Source organism: Podarcis cretensis, assembly GCF_951804945.1.
Source record: "Podarcis cretensis genome assembly, chromosome: 8".
NCBI lineage: Eukaryota > Metazoa > Chordata > Lepidosauria > Squamata > Lacertidae > Podarcis > Podarcis cretensis.
The window spans coordinates 89,925,474-89,946,444 of record NC_137177.1 but is presented as its reverse complement, the minus strand read 5'-3'; the positions used below and the strand labels follow the sequence as shown (position 1 = coordinate 89,946,444).

Below are 20,971 nucleotides of genomic sequence, written 5' to 3'. Positions count from 1 at the left end.
CGAGAGGGGTTGGTGTGCACCCACCCCTCTCGCTCTCCAGGCTTCACCGAAAGCCTGCATTTGCCCCATAGGACGCACACACATTTCCCCTTCATTTTTGGAGGGGAAAAAGTGCGTCCTATAGGGTGAAAAATACGGTACATCATCGGCAAAGGCTTTAATTTTGTAGTATCAAGTTCCTAGGTTAATTCCTCTTATATTTCTATCCTTTCTTATTGCTATTAAAAGTGGTTCCAGGGTGGCAATAAAAAGAAGTGGGGAGAGAGGGCACCCCTGTCTTGTCCCCCTTTCAATGCTGAACTCTTCAGTGATCTCGTTATTTATTAGCAATTTTGCTTTTTGGTTATCATATATCGCCCTAATTCCATTAATTATTTTCTCCCCTGTGTCCAGACCTTTGAAAGTTTCCAATAGGAAATTCCATGATACTCTATCAAAAGCTTTTTCTGCATCAACCAATAACATGGCCATCTTTTTATTTGGTTTCATTTCCACATATTCCAACAGATCAATTATTATTCTTGTATTGTCTTTTATATGTCTATCCAGTAAGAAGCCCGCCTGGTCTCTGCTGATTATTTTGTTTAGAATCTTTTTTAATCTATTAGCCATCACCCCAGCATAGATTTTATACTCTGTGTTCAACAGGGAGATTGGTCTATAATTTTTCATGTCTGTCAAGTCCACTTCCTGTTTTGGGATTAGAGTGATCAGTGCTTCTTTCCATGATTGTGGTGTATCTTTCCCTCCCAGTATATTATTCATTATTCTTTGTAATGTAGGGAGGATTACTTCTTCCAGGTTCTTATGGTACATTAGTGTGATTCCGTCAAGACCTGGCGATTTGCCACTCTTCATTTTTTTTATTACTTGTGCTATTTCATCTATTTCTATATTGGAGTTTAGGGCCTCAACTTCTTCTTTTTCAATTCTTGGTAATTTATTTTGTTGTAAATACTCTTCCATTTTATTAACCTCTAAATGTTCTTGTTTATACAAATCTTTATAAATCTTTATAAAAGTTTAGGAATTTTATTTTTATTTTTACTGGGTCTGTTATTTCCTCCCCTTGGTCCAAAATTTTATTTATAACTTTTCTTGTTTGCTTTTCCTTTACCATCCATGCTAACAATTTACCGGGCTTATTGGCGGACTCAAAATACCTTTGCTTTGCCCATTTAATTTTATTTTCTAATTCCTTATTTAATATACTAGAGATATGGGATTGCAATTTATTTTTTGTAATATTTCATGACTTTTTGGATTTTTGATCAACTCTTTTTCATTAATTCTTATCTGTTTAGTTAGCTCTTGGATATTATTGTCTTTAATCTTCTTCAGCCTTGCCATTTGTTGTATTCCAAGACCCCTCATGTACGCTTTACTTGCGTCCCAAACTACATTTATATCTGTATTTTGTTTCCCATTTATCTCAAAAAATTCCGCTAACTTGATTTTTGCTTGCGTCACCCATTGGTCGTCTCTCCATATCTCATCGTTCATCCTCCACTTTAGCTTTGTTTGCTTTTTAATTTCCATATGTATTGTTACTGGATTATGGTCTGATATTTGAAGATGGCTACCATAACTCCCCTCATTCTCCTCTTATCCAGGTTAAATACACCCATTTCCCTTATCCATTCCTCATGAGGCTTGGTTTCTAGACCCCTGGCCATCTTGGTCGCCCTTCCAGCTTGTCAATATCCTTTTAAAATTGTGGTGCCCAGAACTGGACATACGACTTCATCTGTGGTCTGACCAGAACAGAACAGAACAGAACAGTACTATTACTTCCCTTGTTCTGTTTTTTGTTTGTTTGTTTGTTTGTCTGTTTTTGCTGCTGCATCACACTGTTGATTCATGTTAAGCTTGTAATCTCCCAAGACCCTTAGATCCTTTTCACATGTACTACTGGCAATACAGGTGTCCCCCATTTTATATTTGTGCAGCTGTTTCTTCCTTCCTAAGAACCTTACATTTGCCCCTATTAACATTCATGTTGTTATTTTTGGTCCAGTTCTCCAGTTAGTGTGATTTTGAATCCTGATTCTGCCTTAAACAGCATTAGCTGCCCCTCCCAGTTTGGTGTCATCTGGCAATTTGGTGCTTCAACATCTCATTTTGGGTTTTATGTAGGAGGTTTCTTTTCATTCCACAGCATGCTGAATTTGCAGTAATGGGAAGGTAACTTGGGAGTGCCCTAATTTATGTGTCTTGGCTTGTGCTAATGTTTGCATTTTCTTAGGAATGTTAGTCTGATGTAAGCACAAGAAAAATGTGACCAATTTGGTTGGTCTTAATCTGTTTATATCCAGTTTATACCCAACCTGGATCCCTGGTGGATCCTTTGCAGTGCAACTCCCAGCACCCTCAACCAGGGTGACCATAGAATGCTGGGGCTGATGGCAGTGGCAGACCTTGGGGTCTTAAATTTCAGTGGCACCCTGTGCAGTGCCAAAATTCGCCCCCTCCACCTCTTGCCTTTCAATCTGCATCATAATTGCAGTGCCCCTGAGGATCTGTGCCCAGTGGACCAAAATGGTTTTGCTCTCCTAAATACTCCTCTGCTGGTGGGAGGATAGAAGCCCCAAGCTTTGCCCAAGACACAAATAAAATGATGTCCCCGCCTGTGCCCAGGAAGGATTGGGGGGGGGGCAGGGAAGCAACATGTTTGGGATGGGTTGACAAGGATGAAATAAGAAGGCGGAACCAGTTCCTTCTTGAGGAGTTTAGGGGTGCTGAACCTCTTTTCCCTGGCCTTTGACTCCCATGATGAGAGCTTTCTCAGCCCATTATATTCCCATGACTGTAATCTGTTTTAATGGTTTTTAATTCTGAATTTTAAATCATTGTAAGATGCCCTTGTACCTGCTGGTACAGGTTGGGTGGGTGACAATGATGATACAACCCTGTCCTCCAACATTGCACAGGTGAAAGTGGACCTACCTTCATCCCAGTTTTCATACCAGGCATCACTCCCTCTCTCTCCTATTTCACATTGATGAAGGCTTGACACTGCGTGCTGAATTATCTTATTCTGCTGTCACCTGGTTTAAAAGCCAAGGGTGGGTAGGAGGGGAAATGTGTGGAGCTGAACTGCCCCCCAGAGGGGATGGGGGATGGGGAGAATGTTCTGTGTCTAGTTCATATTTCAGCACGGCCACAGGATGCCAGCCATGCCAGCTAGGACTGATGGACATCCAGTTTGGTGTTGGCCTGACTTATAGCATCAGGGGTGGGGAATTATTCATGTTTTTTTTTTGTGACCTCTTAAAGCATCCACGACTGGACTAACGGTCAGGGGTACCTTTACTTTTACCTTTAAAGAAATACAAAATCCCCTTCTCTTCCCCACCCTTCTCTCTTTTCTGCCTAGTTCTTCTGGGTTCTGCTGGCCATCTTTATTACTGAGCTGCTGCTGCTGTGTATCGAAATAATCTTTGAAAAGCAGGTGAGCCTCCCACACGAGTTATTACAATGTGTGTTTTGACCCCTTTGGGAGAGACTGGAGATCATCTTGTTCAGTGGACTGTGAATGTTCAGAAGGACTGGCAGGTTTGTTTTTTTACCCAAGTAATTTTTCTGTGTGTGCATAACTTAACAGCCATGCCAGAGCAATTAGGTGTATGATTGAGTGCCGAGCTCTTTTCTCCACACTTTGTTCTCCTCTTCTTTCAGACTGAAATTTATCTCTGCCCGATGAAACTGCAGAACTTGGAGAAATCATTTCTGCATTGTTTCAGGCTGGCACCAGGATATAGACAGGAGCAGCAGGTGTTGCACCACCAGGGGTGCACAGATCCTGCTCCATAGCACAGCACCTGCCCTGCCCATGGAAACCCATCTTCCTTCTTAAAAGCAACAAAAAGAACAAGGAGCCCCAAGTCCTCATGGATGCAAAGTGTGTCACAAATGCCGTGACTCCCAAAATCACTCCCAAGCTCAAAATGACTCCATAAGTTGCATTCATTGTTTTCCATCTTCACGCAATGCAGAGTTAGACCATGGAACTGGCTTCCCCAGGAGACAGTGAGAGCCATCAATCTGAATGACTTTAAAAGAGGCTAAGACAAATTCACGGAGGAGGAGAGGGCTACTGGTAGCTACTAGCCATGATGGCTACGTTCTGCCTTCCACATTCAGAGGCAGCAGTTCTTCTGAACCCCAGTTGCTGGAAACCCCAGGATGGCAGAGGGCTCTTGCGCTCAAATCCTTCATGCTGGTTTCCCCCAGGCATCTGGTCAGCCACTGTGAGAAGCGGATGCTTGACTGGATGAGCCACTGGCCTGATCCACCAGACTCTGCTTATGTTCTTCTCAAGGAGCTTCAGGTTCTCATGGATGCAAAGTGTGTAACAAATACTGAGACCGCAACAATCACAGGGTGCTTTTCACTCTCAAGTCCTTAATAATTCTGCAAATTACATGGCTTGTTTTATATCTATTTGCCTAGAGCAGAGGTGAGCACTGAACAGCAGAATCTGCAGGTTAGAGTTGTTAGATTAATTTGGTCAGATTCTGGACACGCTCTCTGGTGCCTATTTAGGGCGTTAGATGGTTTTCATTGTTTTTAGAAGCATCTTGCCTTTGTAGAAACAGAGGTGCAAGGCACACACTATTTTGCCAGGCAGACCAGTCTTGCTGCTTAGCATCCCATAGACGCTTTCCTTCCAATTAATAACATTTATTTAAAGGTGTTACTTCTCCCCCCACCTTTTAATTTACCTTTCAGACTCTAGCTTTCTAACCGAATTAAATAATGTAAATTTAACCAGCATTTGGGACGTGGGTGGCACTGTGGGTTAAACCACAGAGCCTAGGACTTGCCAATCAGAAGGTCAGCGGTTCGAATCCCTGCGACGGGGTGAGCTCCCATTGCTCGGTCCCTGCTCCTGCCCACCTAGCAGTTCGAAAGCACATCAAAGTGCAAGTAGATAAATAGGTACCGCTCTGGCGGGAAGGTAAGCGGTGTTTCCGTGCACTGCTCTGGTTCGCCAGAAGCAGCTTAGTCATGCTGGCCACATGACCCGGAAGCTGTACGCCGGCTCCCTTGGCCAATAAAGCAAGATGAGCGCCGCAACCCCAGAGTCGGCCACGACTGGACCTAATGGTCAGGGGTCCCTTTACCTTTACCTAACCAGCATTTATTTATTTTTAATGACAAACACAGTCTTAGAGAGGGGAAGCGGCAGCACTAAGAGCCAGCCCCACATAGCTCTAGGTAGCTGACATATTTTGTGGCAAACAGGTCCAGGAGTCCAGAGTCTAGCTGCTCTGCTTCAGGTGAGGCAAGCAGTGTGGGAGGGTGCCAGCTCCTCTTCCCATGTTCAGAAGCCCCATCATGTTGGGAATACACATCTAGAAAGGCAGCAAGGAGGGTTTCAGGGTTTTCCCCATGCAGATAGCTACTGGCCACAATGGCTGTGATCTGCCCCTATGGTTGGAGGCAGCAATGCTTCTGAATACCAGTTGCTGGAAGCCACAGCAAGTGAGAGGGCTCTTGTGCTCAGATCTGGTTGGCTGCTGTGAGAAAAGGATGCTGGACTAGACTGGCCACTGTCCTGATTTAGCAGACTCAACTTAGGTTCTTGTGTTTTTAAATCTCATCCATCCAGATTTCTAGCCTGTATTTGCAACTGAGCTTTTGTGCTGCCCACTGTTCATGCCTGACTAGGAAACAAAATGTGTGATGGCTCTGTTCTCCAGATGAATGTAGGAACTGCCCTGGGGGAGTCAACTGCTTGGGCAGGAGATTGACTGTCTTTTTAGAAGGTTGGCAAGGTTGTCAGCTATGAATTTTTTTGTATGTGGTTTTCCTTTAAGTTAATGTTGGGGATTTAAGGGGGGGGGGGGAATACCTGTCAGCCTCATCTGAAGTATGGAAGTGTTGAAACGTGACATTTTGTGTTTGGGATACAGGGGTTTTTTTTGGGGGGGGGGGTTCATAAAAAAATATTCTTTGTGTTTTCCACCTTGACATGCCTTCACTTCTCCCTGGCTCTGCCTTCTTTGCTCTGTCAGATTCCTCTTCTTTGTATTCACATTTATTCTCCTGCTCACCCAACCTCTGTAATTTTCATGTCAGAATTAATTAGGCCAAGTAAGTTGGTGAGTTTGTGTGTTTAAGCAAAAAAACAAAACCCCAAACAGCTTCTTTTCATTAATATTTCTCGGGGTTTGTGTCTGGTGGGGCTTTGTCAGAAGTCAGATGGCAAATGTTCCTTCAGAAAGTAACTCCTCCGGCATTAGGGGCTCAGCTTTGAGGGATGCAGGAACCTTCTGAAGTATTTGTGAAATGCATTTTAGATTCAATTACTGCTTAATTTGAAGCATCTGCCGTATCAAAATAACCCCAAGGGTATGTTCTCTAGGAATATATGGGAAGAATCTTTGATTGCACCCATCTTGGGTTTTTCTCTCTATATGTATCTTTTTTCTAGTAAACTTTGCTATGTGCATAATTAAATTTATCAAAAGCAACTGCTTAAAAATTGAAAAGCAATGTCAGTGCCCCATGCAGAGCAGCCTTCCCCCCAACCATCATTTTGCTTATTCATTTGCATATTTTTCTTAATTTTCATGGTTGGATTCAGGACACAAAATGCAGCACAGGATCTACAGTGTGTGGATTCTTACAAATGTGTTCAAGGATGTCATGGAAAGAGGAGGCTCTTTTGCAGAATCAAGGCTGTTGAAAGAATATGGGTGTCTTTTTTTTAAAAAAAAAAAAAACATGGTGTCCTTCACATGAGAACTTTGAGGGACTGAGTTTTAGTTGCTTAGTTGTGCCCAGTTACAGGAGAGACCCTTTGCTTTCTTCAGAGGCACTGTGTCCTGTGACCCATTTTTCAAACACAAAGGAGACCCCTTCACAAAGGAAAAGCTTTCAGGTCTTTCTGTTTTTGAAGGGAACAGCACCACAAATACCATATTTTTTGCTCTATAAGACTCACTTTTTCCCTCCTAAAAAGTAAGGGGAAATGTGTGTGCGTCTTATGGAGTGAATGCAGGCTGCGCAGCTATCCCAGGAGCCAGAACAGCAAGAGGGATTGCTGCTTTCACTGCGCAGCGATCCCTCTTGTTGTTCTGGCTTCTGAGATTCAGAATATTTTTTTTCTTGTTTTCCTCCTCCAAAAACTAGGTGCGTCTTATGGTCTGGTGCGTCTTATAGAGCGAAAAATATGGTATATTGCTCCAGGCCAAAGAGCTTTCCCTGCTTTAAGTTCTTTGGGTGGGGCTCTGGCATGTTTTGGAATATAAGAGCTCAGCTGGGCTTTGGGCTTCATGGGAACAAGTCCAGGTCTCTGTATTGAGACCTTTCCCAGGTCCTCCAATGCTGGCCCTGGTCAGTGGCAGAATGGCAGCAGGCTACCTGCCTCTAGTTGTCTGTCCTCAGTTCCAGGCTCTGTTCCCCACAAATCTCACTGGGCACATAACAAAGTCTCTGCCTGGTCAGAAGAGGAGCTGTGCTGAGCACTTGCAACTCCAGCACTTTTCCATTGCACCAAGAATACACCCTGATGGCCTCAGGGCACCATCTCTGTAGAAAGTGCCAAGTCTCTTCCTGTTGTGTTTATGAAAATGCTTGTTGTCTAAAAGGTCAAAGAGAAATGGACTGTGATTATTTCAAAGCACTGCCTTTCTATAGCCAGTACAGTGGTACCATGGTTTACGAACTTAATCCATTCCAGAAGTCCACTCTAAAACCAAAGCCATTCTTAAACTGAGGTGTGCTTTCCCTAATGAGGCCTCCCACCGCCATGGCCCTTCCACCGTTCAGATTCCATTCATAGACAAGATAGAGTTTGCTAACCGGAACACTACTTCCGGTTTTGCAGAGTTCATATACCGAATAGTTCGTAAACGGGGCTGTTCTTAAACCAAAGTACCACTGCACTACTCCTTTCTGAGGGTGGGAGTTGTTTAGCAACTGATGCTCTGACAGCACATCATTTGTTGTCCCTGCAAGGGAGATTGCACCACGCCTTGCAATGTTGTGTGAAGGCCTTTCCTTGCTAACCTCCTATCTGTTGTTGGAGAGCATTTCTCACATTTGGGACTCTGCTTCTTTCCAGATGAATTCAGTTTTCCATTCCACTGTGCAGGATGGGATAAGACACTACTATGATGATTTGGACTTCAAGAATATTTTGGACTTTGTCCAGCAAAAGGTAAGTTTTTGTTTTTCTCAGTATGAGCATAAAGTATTGGTGGGTCTGGGTAGGGTGGGGTCTGGGAACCAAGGCTGGTGAGGGAGTTGGGTATGTTTAGCTGGGAAAGAGGAGACTGGGAGGTGATAGGAGAGCCATCCTCTGATTTCTAAAGGGCTGTCACATTGAAGGAGCAAGCTTGTTTTCTGCTGCTCCCCAGAGGGTAGGACCTGAACAACTGGATTTAAGTTGCAAGAAAAGAGATTCCAAATAAACATTAGGAGAAACTTTCTGACGGCAATAACTGTTCAACAGTGGAACAGATGACCTGGGAAGGTGGTGGACTGTCCTTCATTAGAAGTTTTTAAACAGAAGTTGGAAGGCCATCTACCAACCTTAGCTATGTTTCCAACATCACATGAGGTTAGAATAGATAACTAATAACAATTCTGTTAATAATAATAATAATAATAATAATAATAATAATAATAATAATAATTTATTTGTACCCCGCCCATCTGGCTGGGTTTCCCCAGCCACTCTGGGCGGCTTCCAACAAGGATGAAAAATACACTAAAATGTCACATATTAAAAACTTCCCTGAACAGGGCTGCCTTCAGATGTCTTCTGAATGTCAGGTAGTTGTTTATTGCTTTGACATCTGATGGGAGGGCATTCCACAGGGTGGGCACCACTACCGAGAAGGCCCTCTGCCTGGTTCCCTGTAACGTGACCTCTCGCAGTGAGGGAACCGCCAGAAGGCCCTCGGAGCTGGACCTCAGTGTCCGGGCAGGACGATGGGGGAGGAGACGCTCCTTCAGGTATACTGGACCGAGGCCATTTAGGGCTTTAAAGGTCAGCACCAACACTTTGAATTGTGCTCGGAAACGTACTGGGAGCCAATGTAGGTCTTTCAAGACCGGTGTTATATGGTCTCGGCGGCCGCTCCCAGTTATTAGCAGGCTGTGTACAAGGTGTTTTGACTGACCTCAGAACAAATGGAGATTGTCCTGCTGGTTCCTCTAGAGTGGACTGTACAATCTAGGATGGATTCTGACATCCATTCTGGGCTCTGAAATGCTTTCTGCACATGTAGAGTATCCAGCACAGGTATAACAGAGGCGGCGTCAAATGTTGTGTGGTGAGGCAGGGATGTGCACAGTTTTCCACTAATGCTTAGAGGCCTCTAAGCCCAGTGCCAGGTTGTTGTAGTCGACTGTGCACACACCAGGGGTGTATTAGGTGAACTGGGGACTTCTCTGGGCCCACACTAAGCCTTGCCTTACACTCCGCATCCAAATAACATACAAAAACATTGTTGGGGGAATTGCTTGCAAGATTATCCACAGAAATGTATACAGTAGGAAAGATGTGCACTAGAATGCTGACAGGTATTTCCAAGAGCATAAATTGGAAGCTGACATGGAAATTCAGGGAACAGACTTAAAAACTGGGGAAAGTAAAAACCAAGAGAAACTGAAATTGACCGATTTCTCCATCCCAACTCCCAGTGACTATTCCTTCACTCTTTTACAAAGAGATAAGCCAATCAAGCATTTTGGGAGGAAATGTTCCAGATTACTCCAACAATGTTTTTTGCAGCTGCCAATTGCTGCTGTGTTCAAAACTGGCCAACAAAACTAAGCAAACATTATGCTTTGTTTTGCTCTTGTGTATATCATTAATTACCACTTGAGTACATGATAAAGTTTGACATCTTCATCTTTCATCAGTAGAGCAAATATTGTGGAAAAACGAAGTCCTGTGATTGCCAATGCAAGTGTGTGTGTGTGTGTGTGTGTGTGTGTGTGTGTGGTGGTTGTTGTTGTTGTTGTCGTTTAGTCGTGTCCGACTCTTCGTGACCCCCTGGACCAGAGCACGCCAGGCACTCCTATCTTCCACTACCTCCCGCAGTTTGGTCAGACTCATGTTTGTAGCTTTGAGTACACTGTCCCACCATCTCGTCCTCTGTCGTCCCCTTCTCCTTGTGCCCTCCATCTTTCCCAACATCAGGGTCTTTTCCAGGGAGTCTTCTCTTCTCATGAGGTGGCCAAAGTACTGGAGCCTCAGCTTCACGATCTGTCCTTCCAGTGAGCACTCAAGGCCGATTTCCTTCAGAATGGAGAGGTTTGATCTTCTTGCAGTGTGAGGAGTTTCTTCTTTTCAAATGAGCAGAATTTGAATTCTTCCACCTGCCTTGCACCACCCTCCAGTCTCTGCTTCTCAATTTGTATTGTATATTTTATGCACTGTGACTTGCCATTGTTTTATTGATTATAGTTTAGAAATTATTTATTATAATTGTTAAGAGTGGATTTCTGTTTAATTTTTTATATGCTGATATTTAATATTCTATACTATTCTAATGGATTGTTGAATATTTCTTTGATATAAGTTGCTTATTTTAAATGTATGTTTTATTATCATCTTTTTGTATTGGATTGGATTGTTATAAGGTGTACATTCTTCATTTCTTCAGCTTGTAAACCGCCTTGGGTATTGTAAAATAGAAAGATGGTATACAAATTAAAAGTGATGATGATGATGAGGTAATCTGCCTTCCTAAAACAAGGCCGGTTACTAGAAGTCTCAATTTGCTTATCAGTAATCCTTTAAGTGTCACACCACTACTGAAAGACTCGCACAGGCAGCCTGTTAGCTACTGGGCTTAGGTTAAAGGTGCTGGTGTACAAGGATACCTAGAATATTCTCATGGAATAATAGGATTGCAGAGTTGGAAGAGACCCAAAGGGTCATCTAGTGCATGGGTAGGCAAACTAAGGCCTGGGGGCCGGATCCCGCCCAATCGCCTTCTAAATTGTGGGGCCTAGGCATTCGTTCATTTTTTCTCTCCAAAATATAGTCCGGCCCCCCACAAGGTCTGAGGGACAGTGAACCGGCCCCCTGCTGGAAAAGTTTGCTGACCCCTGCAATGTAGGAATAACCCCTTATATACCTAACTGGTCACTGTACTTTGCATTCCAAAACTCATTTCTTAACAAATCAAAGGAGTGGGAATGCCTCATTGCAAAAAAAAAATAAAAAAAATAATGAGTGGTAGTCAACTAAGATTTACTCAGAGTAGACTCATTGAAATGAATGGACCTAATTTAGTCATATTCATTTCAGTGGGTCTACCTGGAGTAAAACCTATTGAATACCACCCATTATTTTAAAAACTTTGGGTCAGATTCAAGTAAACTGTTGTGCTAGCATGAACCAGTGCAATGAGATGATTCAGTCTGGCAAATTGACATTCTTTCAGTAATGGAACAATAGTAATAGAACGGCATTCAGTTTCACCCTTTGAATTGAGTAAACTATTTTGCTGTATCTCATAAATATAAACTGCTTTGACAATAGGTTCACCTCTGGAGCTCTGCATCTTACAGGAGAATTTTCCTCGGGAATATAATTGAAATGCATCCTTAACACACATCCCAGACGATTCTCTTACAGTCCAGCTAGCAGGATGCATGGCTCCCTCTGTCTCCTTTTGTGGCTCGTTCTGTTTCATCTCCATCTTCTAAACAGCTGGTCACAGCCATGGCAGCCATTAAAATCTCAATGCAGGAATTTGACAGTGACAACCTATTTATAAAAGCCAACTCCAGCATCCTGTCATACTCTGGCATGTCCAAGAGACAGAATCCAGAAGTGAGCAGAGTTTGATATTTTAACAGGATATGCACATGTAAATGGAGACAGGAGCTGGAGGCAGGCTGGAGTGGCGGATGGGCTGGTGACAGCAGCACCATCAGTATTTACCTTGGCAGTCGCGACAGGGGCTGGCCAAGTCAGAACGCTGCGGAGGGAGGTTTGGCCAAGAGTAGGGATGTAGAGGAATCTGCTAGGATTTTGCGGCAGAGAGCAGCCTTCCTCAGCTGCTCTCTTGCCTTCACCATCCCCACAATGGGAGCCATGAGTGTCACCTCCCTCTGTGTTCCCGCTACCCTCTCCAAACTTGGCAGAGCCACTTTCTGGCATGCCCACTCCAGCACCATCCTATCCTGGGAGTAGCTCTGCCTGCCCAGAGAGGGGTGTTTCAATGGTCCCAGCCACCTCCTGGGGGGGGGGAGGAGACACCTGTCCTGTTACCTAGGTCGAGAAGGAGTCAAAAGAGAAGGGAACACAAATGTAGCAGGAGATTGCAGAAATGCTTACAGCCTTAAGAAAAGTCCTCCTTGTTCCTATCTATAGGAAAGCCAAGGATTGTGATAGTGTCATATCAACTTTCAGAGCTTGCCAGCTAGAGAACCTGCCTTTGTTGTAGCTGTATTTAGGATTACCTCTGAAGGGCCTTAAACCAACCGTTCCCATGTACCACAGTAATATAAGCATTTAGGCTTTTGGAAAGAACTTTCTGTCCAGTCTTTGTTCTTCGGCAACTGGGAGACAGGACACTGTGTGGGAGCAATGATGGAGACAATCTGGTGCTCCCACAGAGGCGCCCAACCCCAGCCCTGCCCCATCCAGGTAAGAAGCAGCGGCAATGCCACTGCCATGAATCCTGGCTGCTCCTGGCTGGAGAAGACCCTGCTGTTGCCCCAAGACTGCACCAGAAATTGGAATAGCATTGTTCTTCATGGGAATCTCCTTGCTGAGAGATGACTTGGAGAACTGGACTAGAAGTTGCCTCGGGCTGTCTCATTTACTTTGGGCATCTTCCTTTCTTGCCCCCCACAATTCATAGGCTTCATAGTATGGACTGATAACTCAAAGCAGCCTTCCCCATTCAAAGACAGTGAGCATTAGATGCTGTAGAGAACTAACAGGAAGGGTACTTGCCTTTATGTCCATATTATAAGTTCCCTAGAGGAATCTGGCAGGCCCTTGTTGGACATGAAGGATACCCACCCAGTCTTATCCAGCAGGATAGCTCTTATGTTCTTGGTCTCCCATCTAGCTGATTTTTCTGGGATATTGTCCAAACCACTTCCATGGTGGCAGCTACTTCTCAGAGGTGTGTGAGTTGCTGTTGGCTAGAAATGCTGCAAGTTGGGTCTGGGTGATATGCTTTTTAAAAGATGACCTCCTGTTGTTTAGCAGCACTCACTCAGCACATCCGGGAACACTGGGAATTAATCACAGGGCACCAGATTGGTTTTGGTACCAGATATGTGTGGATCACAGGAGTACTGCAGAAACTCTGGGGCAGAGCAGGCTTCCTAATTCAAGCTTAGAAAATGAACATTTGGGAGAACTGGAGATTTGGGGACTTTTTAATTGTGCTTATTGCATATGGAACAGCTTAAGCCTTTGATTAGTTTTCTGTTAAAAGGCTAATACCTTTACAATTGCTATTCATTTCAGCTTACTCTGCTTAAATAGATCCTTTCATCTATGGAAGAGAGATAATTTTACAAGCTTACTTGTAAGATAAATCAAGATTATTATTATTCTTATATCAATGGGAAAACATACCCTGATTTGAAACACAAGATGCAGGAGCTAAGTCTCATAGGTATACAATCAATTTTTGCAGGACTTTGTGCAAATAATATACCAAGATGAGAGTTATAGCTGAAAATATCTGAACGGCTACAGGTTGGGGTGAGCAGATTTATGTCAACAAAATGATATTTGCTTTCCTGTTGAGACTTAATATTGAGAAAAACTGGTCAGGGATCAAAGTTCATTTGGGTATTTGAAAAACCAAGAAGATAAAGTATAGATCTGAAACCAAAATTCTCAGGTTCTTGCAGTTCTTAAGATCATTCTTTTGCAAAGGGTCTTGGCCATCTCCAGTTCCTTTGACTGAGGAGCCAAGTATGAAAGGAAAAGACCAATTTCAAAAGCAATAAATAGTACAAATTATAGTCCAATGAGAGAGTGGTTGTCTTGAGTCCATAAATCTTCTTGATTTCTGCTTATTTTATCCAGACAGTTTAATGGCTACAATTTTGGGAGATGTCTCCCTTGATGACTGACTTCTTATCTGCATATCAAGCAGACTCCACAGTGCATGTCCATAGCAGGCTGAATTTGAAATGTCTTTTCTTATTGAGAGGCAAGGATTGGGGTGTCAAACGCATCCCTCCTCATTCCACCCCCAAATCCATCTTGTGACACTTTTCTGGTTTGTGCTGTGTAATTCTCCCTTTCAGAGCGCTGTGGGGATGTCTCCTTGGCTGTGCGGTCTGAGGGAGAGGACAGTATAACAGACCCCCTGATGACCAGCCTGCAGCCATTTTATTTATTTAAAACATTTATCAACCACTTTTTCAGCACTGATGCTGGGGTACCATAATAAATAAATATGTTTTTTTTTAATAAATTCAACAGACTAGTGAAAAGGAGCAAAAAAAAACAGCAGCAGCACCACCGCCAACAAAAACCTAAGCAAACCATCCAGTCAAACCAAAAACCAAGCAGAAGAGATGTGCTTTGCACACACACAATTGTGGAAGCCCAATGAGAAAGAGTAGAATTATGTGCTCCAGGAAGCAGTTCCACTGCCTTGGGGCAATTGGCATGAAGGTCCAGCTTCTCCCTGGGACAATTTCCACCTTGCACAAAGTTAGAAGAGCATCGGAGCAAAGGGAAAGGCAGCCTCTAAGTGGGACCCAGGCTGTGAAGGGCTTGAAATGGTCAGTACTGGCACTTTGAATTAAGTCCAAGGATGGAGTGGACTGAGAAAGCCATTTCCCAATTTGCTGCCCTATTTTTCCTATTGGGGTGACTGTTTCAGGGGTTGCAATTCCATCCTTGGAACAATGTCAGTGGAGACAGGACAGGGCTTACTGGCCACAGAGATAGGGTGGCGGTGGCAGCAAAGCTTTAGCTGCTCAGGAAGGAAGGCAGGCAGGCAGGCTGTGGCCATAGCACTGTTCATGCTGTTGCACCACTGAAGGTAGCAGCTTTCACAGCTGTTGTTGTTTTTTTAAGAGGATAGAGAAGACCTGCCCACAGCTGCCAGTCCTTTCCCAAGAGCTGTTGAACCATGTCCCCCCAAATGGAGCTGAAGCAGCTGCCCCAATTCACCACCTGCAAACAGAGTCCCATAGGTTCACTTCTTCATACACTCATGGAAACATGCCTTGGAGACTGGCTGGTCTCCACCAATGTCTGCTGCCTGTTGTGAGCTGTTTATCTTTCAGAATTGAAACACGTAACTGGATCTACCTGCCACAAACCATTTCTGGAGAAAGGGATGCTCATTTTGTTCATTTGCTGTGACCGCTGTGGCTGATTTCCCACATACTCCCTAGAGGCCTCTGGTTCAGTCTAATTTCCCAACTACACCAGCTCCATAAAACTGCTGGTGTTTAAATGCAGCCCAGCAGGTGAGTTACAAGGAGGATGGATGTACCCAAGCGCCGGCCAATGAGAACAGAGACAGGTGGAAGGCGATAAGTCTCTGCATCCAGCATTGAAATATCTTGATTGCCTGCAGAAATAATGTATTCTCAAAGCAAATGAAGCAGATTTAATTTCAGCCCTGTGAATCGGAGAACCAATATAGTATGAATGATTTTGCATGCTATTAGCTTGTGTGGATTTTCATGGGGTGAGAGGGGAAAGGAGAGAAGGCAAACATTTCCCTCTTTTTGCAGATGTGAAGACATAATGATGAGTGGCAAGGAAATTAGGACGCAAGGCAACCTTCCCCAACCTGGTGCCCTCCAGATTAGTTTGGACTATGACTCCCATCAGCCCCAAGCAGCACAGCTATATGATCTTGAGACTGAAGGAGGTTGTAGTCCAAGCCGTCTGGAGGGGACCAAGCTGGGGTTATTATTCGTATACCACCCTTCATCCAAAGATCACAAGGCAGTTTACAAATACAAAATGAGAACACAAAATACATTGCAAAATACAAAAACAAACCAATAAGCTCTCTCCCACATACACATTTTAAAAGGCCATAGATTGTTTGTTTAATCAGTCTAAAGCACCACAGAAAAGGCCTGTTCCTGTGTTGCCACCCTCTGAACCTCATGTGGAGCAGGCACACGGAGAACGGCCTCAAATGATGTTCACCCATTTAGGCTTGCCACCTGTCCTGTATAATAGAGGATCAATCGTCCGTGTTTCAGTGTAAAACGCTACATCCTGTATTGATTCAATAAAGGATGTAGTTTGTCCTGTATTTCTTCTTCACACACACACACACACACACACACACACACACCACTTTCTAGGCCAAGTTAGGGATCCTCTCCAAATGTACAGTGGTACCTCTGGTTACGAACTTAATTCGTTCTGGAGGTCTGTTTTTAAGCTGAAACCGTTCTTAACATGAGGCGCGCTTTTGCTAATGGGGCCTCCCGCTGTGCGATTTCCATTTGCATCCTGGGGCAAAGTTCGCAACCAGGAGCAGCTACTTCTGGGTTAGTGGAGCTCGTAACCTGAAGCCTTCGTAACCAGAGGTACCACTGTATGTGTGTGAAAGATTGTTCATTTAAGCTCTGGGTGGCGAAGCACAAAGAGATTTACAAATTTGTGTGTGCATGTGACAAATTCCAGAGAGGCCATCCTGTTAGGCAGCAATAGATTGTAATAGATTGCTTTGAAGTAATTTCAGCATCAGATTTTTTAAAAAAAATCGCCCCCAACCCCCGTCCTGCCCAGCCCTATATTTTGCCAGAACAAGGGTGGCAACCCTAGTTCTGGATCCCTTATACCTCCTTGCAAAGTTTTTGAATATGGCAAGGAGATAATGGCTTTAACTGGGTCCCAGATCAAGGGATAGGCCATGTGAAGACTGGAGGGAGGGAAAAACAATCAGTACAGAATATAATTGATCTAAACCACGCTCACTGAAGTGCAGATAAAGTGCCAAGTCAACTAAGTGCTGTGGATTTCTTCTTGGGAACACCATTCATGCCCATGGTACTTGAAATATATTATACTGTTATGTGCTCCCCACTTCTTTTGGCAGGTGAGAAGACTTCTTTTGGAGAAGAGCTCACTGGAGACCAAGGATAGAAGGATTTTGTAGTTTTAGTTCTCTCAGTTTCTCATTTCCCCCCATTTTAAATTCAGTTCTGCACATTTTTGCAGATATTTGCTAAAGAGAAAGAAAGCCGCCTCCATTCCACTATGGTCTCCATGATGATAAAATAAGCAGTGGCAAAGGTTAGCTGAGATGGGATGCTTGAGGATGAAAAGGCTTACCTAGTGCAGCATCTTGATCTTGCTCACCAGATGCAGGTGGGAAGCCCACAAGCAAGAGGTGAGGGCAACAAAGCTCTCCTCATAATCGCCAGCTGCCTCTGAACATGGGTGCAGAATACAAGGGAATAGCACTGGCTCTAAGCTTCTTGTTGGGTCCTCCTGTTCCTGAGATGTAAAACAAGCACGCAAACAAACCAGGCCTTACAAGGTTGAGGGATTTGAGGATATTTAGCCTGGAAAAGAGGAGGCTGAGAGGCAATGTGATAGCCTTCTTCAAATATCTAAAGGGCTGTTACTTGTGGGGGGGGGGGGGAGCCAGCTAGTTTTCTGCTGCTCTGGAAGGTAGGACCCAAACCAGTGGATTCAAATTGCAAGAAGGGAGTTCCAATTAAACATTAGAAATAACTTTCTAACAGCATGAGCTGTTTGACAGTGGAACAGGCTGCCTCAGGAGGTGGTGGGCTCTCCTTCATTGGAGGTTTTTAAACAAAGGTTGGATAGCGACCTGCCAGGGATTCTTTAGCTTTCGTTCCAGCATTGCAGGGGATTGGACTAGATGACCCCAGGTGTCCCTTCCAACTCCACATTTCTAAAATTCTGTGAGTCAAGAGAGCATTGTGTTCGTACCCTGCTTGTGGGCTTCTGAAAGTGGGCACCTGGTTGGCCACTGTAAGGGCAGGATGGGCCTTTGGTCTGATCCACCCAGAGCTCTTCACATGTTCTTATCAATTATCTATCTCCTTTCTCCCCCCCCCCCCAAGTTTTCCTGCTGCGGAGGCGATGAATTCAGAGACTGGCATGTGAATCCATACCATTCCTGCAACAGCAGCGGTCCTCTCTCCTGTGGGGTGCCCTACACATGCTGTATCAAGAAGGTGAGATGAAAGAAGTGCAAACTGTGAGTTTCTAAAAGAAAAAGGAAGTTGTTAGGTGGACCTCTCTCCAACGTCATGGGCTTCCTGCAGTGGTACAGTTTTTTGTGGGTCACTGGCAAGCACCCAACACTCCTGCTGAAGACTCCTGGTGGTGATGGTGGTGTGGCTCAGTGGCTTTCTTGCATTGCTTCACTTCAGGCAGAAGCCCTAGGTACTGTTACAGCCCCAGCAATACACATCTAACCACAGAGCCCCCTGAAGCATCTCCAATCTGATAGGGGTGAAGAGAGAGGCAGTTGGTTAATAAATACAGGCAACTCCCCATTTTCAGAAGTTGCATTCCAAGGCACCATGTGTGCCAACCTGTTCCGCCCCCTTGCAGTGCCAAAAATGGCGCACACATGTTGATCGCACACAGATGGGGAGTTGCCTGTATATTATTGTACTACAGATGCACTACAGCGTCTTGCTCCAATTTCCAACTCTGCCTACAGCTTTGCCATTTGCCCTTCCCACACAACTGGCCGAACCCTTTTCCCTTTACACCCCAGCCACCTTCTTGCCTATTCCCTGCTCCTCTCTGTTACGATATGGATGCAATGCAGCTGCAAAGTGCTAGCTTGAAAAGTAAGCATGTTGGGACTGCCTGTGGGAATCAGAGGGGCAGTCAATTCACAGTGCGAAGCACCGGAATTACCTCAGAGTGTAATATGAGCTGTACAGGAAGTACAGGAAGTTTTTGTCTCTTCACTGCTGGAGCTTGAAGAGAGCAGTCATGTTTTTTGTAACGCTGCAAAGACAGAAATAAAGGCATGTAAATACGTTTCTGTCTATCTCTTTCCCCTGCCCGGGGGGGGGGGGGCAGGAAAGAGGGGGGTGTTCTTCTCATGTTTGAGAAGAATCGCCGATCGAGACCTTGCCTGCACCTGCTGGGGAATGCAGCCAGGGAGGTCAACAGGGAATCAAGCCGGATGCCTAGGATTGTTGCCAGTTCCTCTGATAAAGGGCTTGATATCCCAACACACTCCTCACAGCTCACCCCAATTCTTTTAAAGGAGAGAGGAGGCATTTCACATAATTGCTTAGCCCTTATGTGGTGCCTCCACCCTCTTCATTAAACCTTGCTGCACCTGCATTTAATGGAGGGAAGATGGGCTTCACATAGCAGCTTGCTAAACCACTGTGCAAAGGGCATCCCCTCCTCCATTAAACAGCTCGCCTGAGCCTCCTGCCCCCCCCATGCTGCTTCCTTGCTTGTCTGCTTGCCATTTGTCATGCTGCAGTTGGTGTGGCCACCTGTTGGCAGCCATGTGAACTGCAGCATGACAATAGCCTTATTTCTATGCATATAGAATGCATATACAGTTCATAGAATATATATACATGAGAGAGACGTTAAACAGGCATAGTGACTGTGATTATCACATGCTGCAACTTTGTCAAGTTTTAGCATGTTTGGTGAATGTGAGTTGCCCCCAAAAGACTAGCATCTAAATAGATTTTTGCAGTTCAGGTGTATCCCCCCCCTTCCCTCTTCACCTGTATTTATAACTTATTTGTCCCCATGAACTGTGACATCGATCTTCCAGAATTAAATAAGTTTTTACAAGGGATGGGTCCTGCTGCTCCTAGTATTGTCCAGCTCTGGATGCTGAAACCAGTAACTCCAAGATCCCCACATTCTCAGCCTAGCTCATTGTCTGAGGCATTTCCCTTCCTCTGCAGCCGCCTGATTCCTGCCACTTTGTCCCTTTATATCCAGTATTCAATATTGCTTCCTTCTTCTGTGTCACACCATGCCACCAAACCCTCCTGAAAACAATTCCAAATCCTTCATCTGATGGCTTTTGGGGACAAAGTGGGGACAAAGCACATTAAGCTGATATATATGAACTTGATGTGATCCACATAAGCTTTTAATGACATTTCATTGTTTTAATAGTTTTAGTCTTTCCCCTTGAATGACTATTGATTCTTGGCTGCTTTTATCCGCTGTTTATAAGACTGTGTTTTTAATATAATGACTGATCTTAGGCGCCTGAGGGCAAGGCAAGATATACTTGGAGGAGGGGAGGGTTGCTGCAGAGTTTCTACCAAAGGGGTTATTGGAGTTCAGACAATCCTGCCAGATATCTGCAGATATCGTTACCTTTCATGAATTGGTTGGGTCTTAAAAAACAAAACAAAAACTTCCAGCCACAGAGATTTCAGTGGTTTGTTTTTGTTTCAAGAAATGCCTTCAAAATTAACCAGTTAAGATTGCACCCTCTGGACCATGTGGTACTCATTCCCCACTGACTTTCTGAAATCCACTCAGTATTGTGCAGTGGGGGGGGGAGTATTTGATCCCCTGTTAAATTTGCCCGTTTGCCCTCTGACGAAGAAATGACCAGTCCGTAATTTTAATGGTAGGTTTATTGTAGCTGTGAGAGACAGAATAACAACAGGAAAAACCCCAGAAACCCAGAAGACAAAAGTCAGAGATTGATGTGCATTATAATGAGTGAAATAAGTATTTGATCCCCTGTCAACCAGCCAGATGTCAGGCTACCTGGTATCTTCACTGTATGTAAGGAGCTGAGATTAGAAGCACCTACCTGTAATCCCAGCTCGTTACAGTACCTGTACAAAAGACACTTGTCGACAGAAGCAATCAATTCAGCAGATCAGTTCACCAAAGTAGCCACCATGACCAAGACCAAAGAGCTGTCCAAGGATGTCAGGGACAAGATTGTAGACCTGCCCAAGGCTGGACTGGGTTACAAGACTATTGCGAAGCAGCTTGGTGAGAAAGTGACAACAGTTGGTGCAATAATTCGCAAATGGA

At 44.4% G+C, this 20,971-nt stretch overlaps 1 protein-coding gene across 2 annotated transcripts in view; it reads left to right on the top strand.

Annotated features, from left to right (window-relative positions):
* Positions 1-20,971, top strand: part of LOC307222373 (tetraspanin-15-like) — a 101,620-nt gene that overhangs the window by 52,462 nt on the left and 28,187 nt on the right. The window contains exons 3-5 of one of the 2 annotated variants that reach the window (XM_079987591.1): positions 3,377-3,451; positions 8,075-8,170; positions 18,031-18,144. In XM_079987591.1, coding sequence (XP_079843717.1) covers positions 3,377-3,451; positions 8,075-8,170; positions 18,031-18,144 — 285 coding nt within the window. The remainder of the gene's footprint in view (positions 1-3,376; positions 3,452-8,074; positions 8,171-18,030; positions 18,145-20,971) is intronic. The other variant, XM_079987592.1, reaches the window with a different exon arrangement.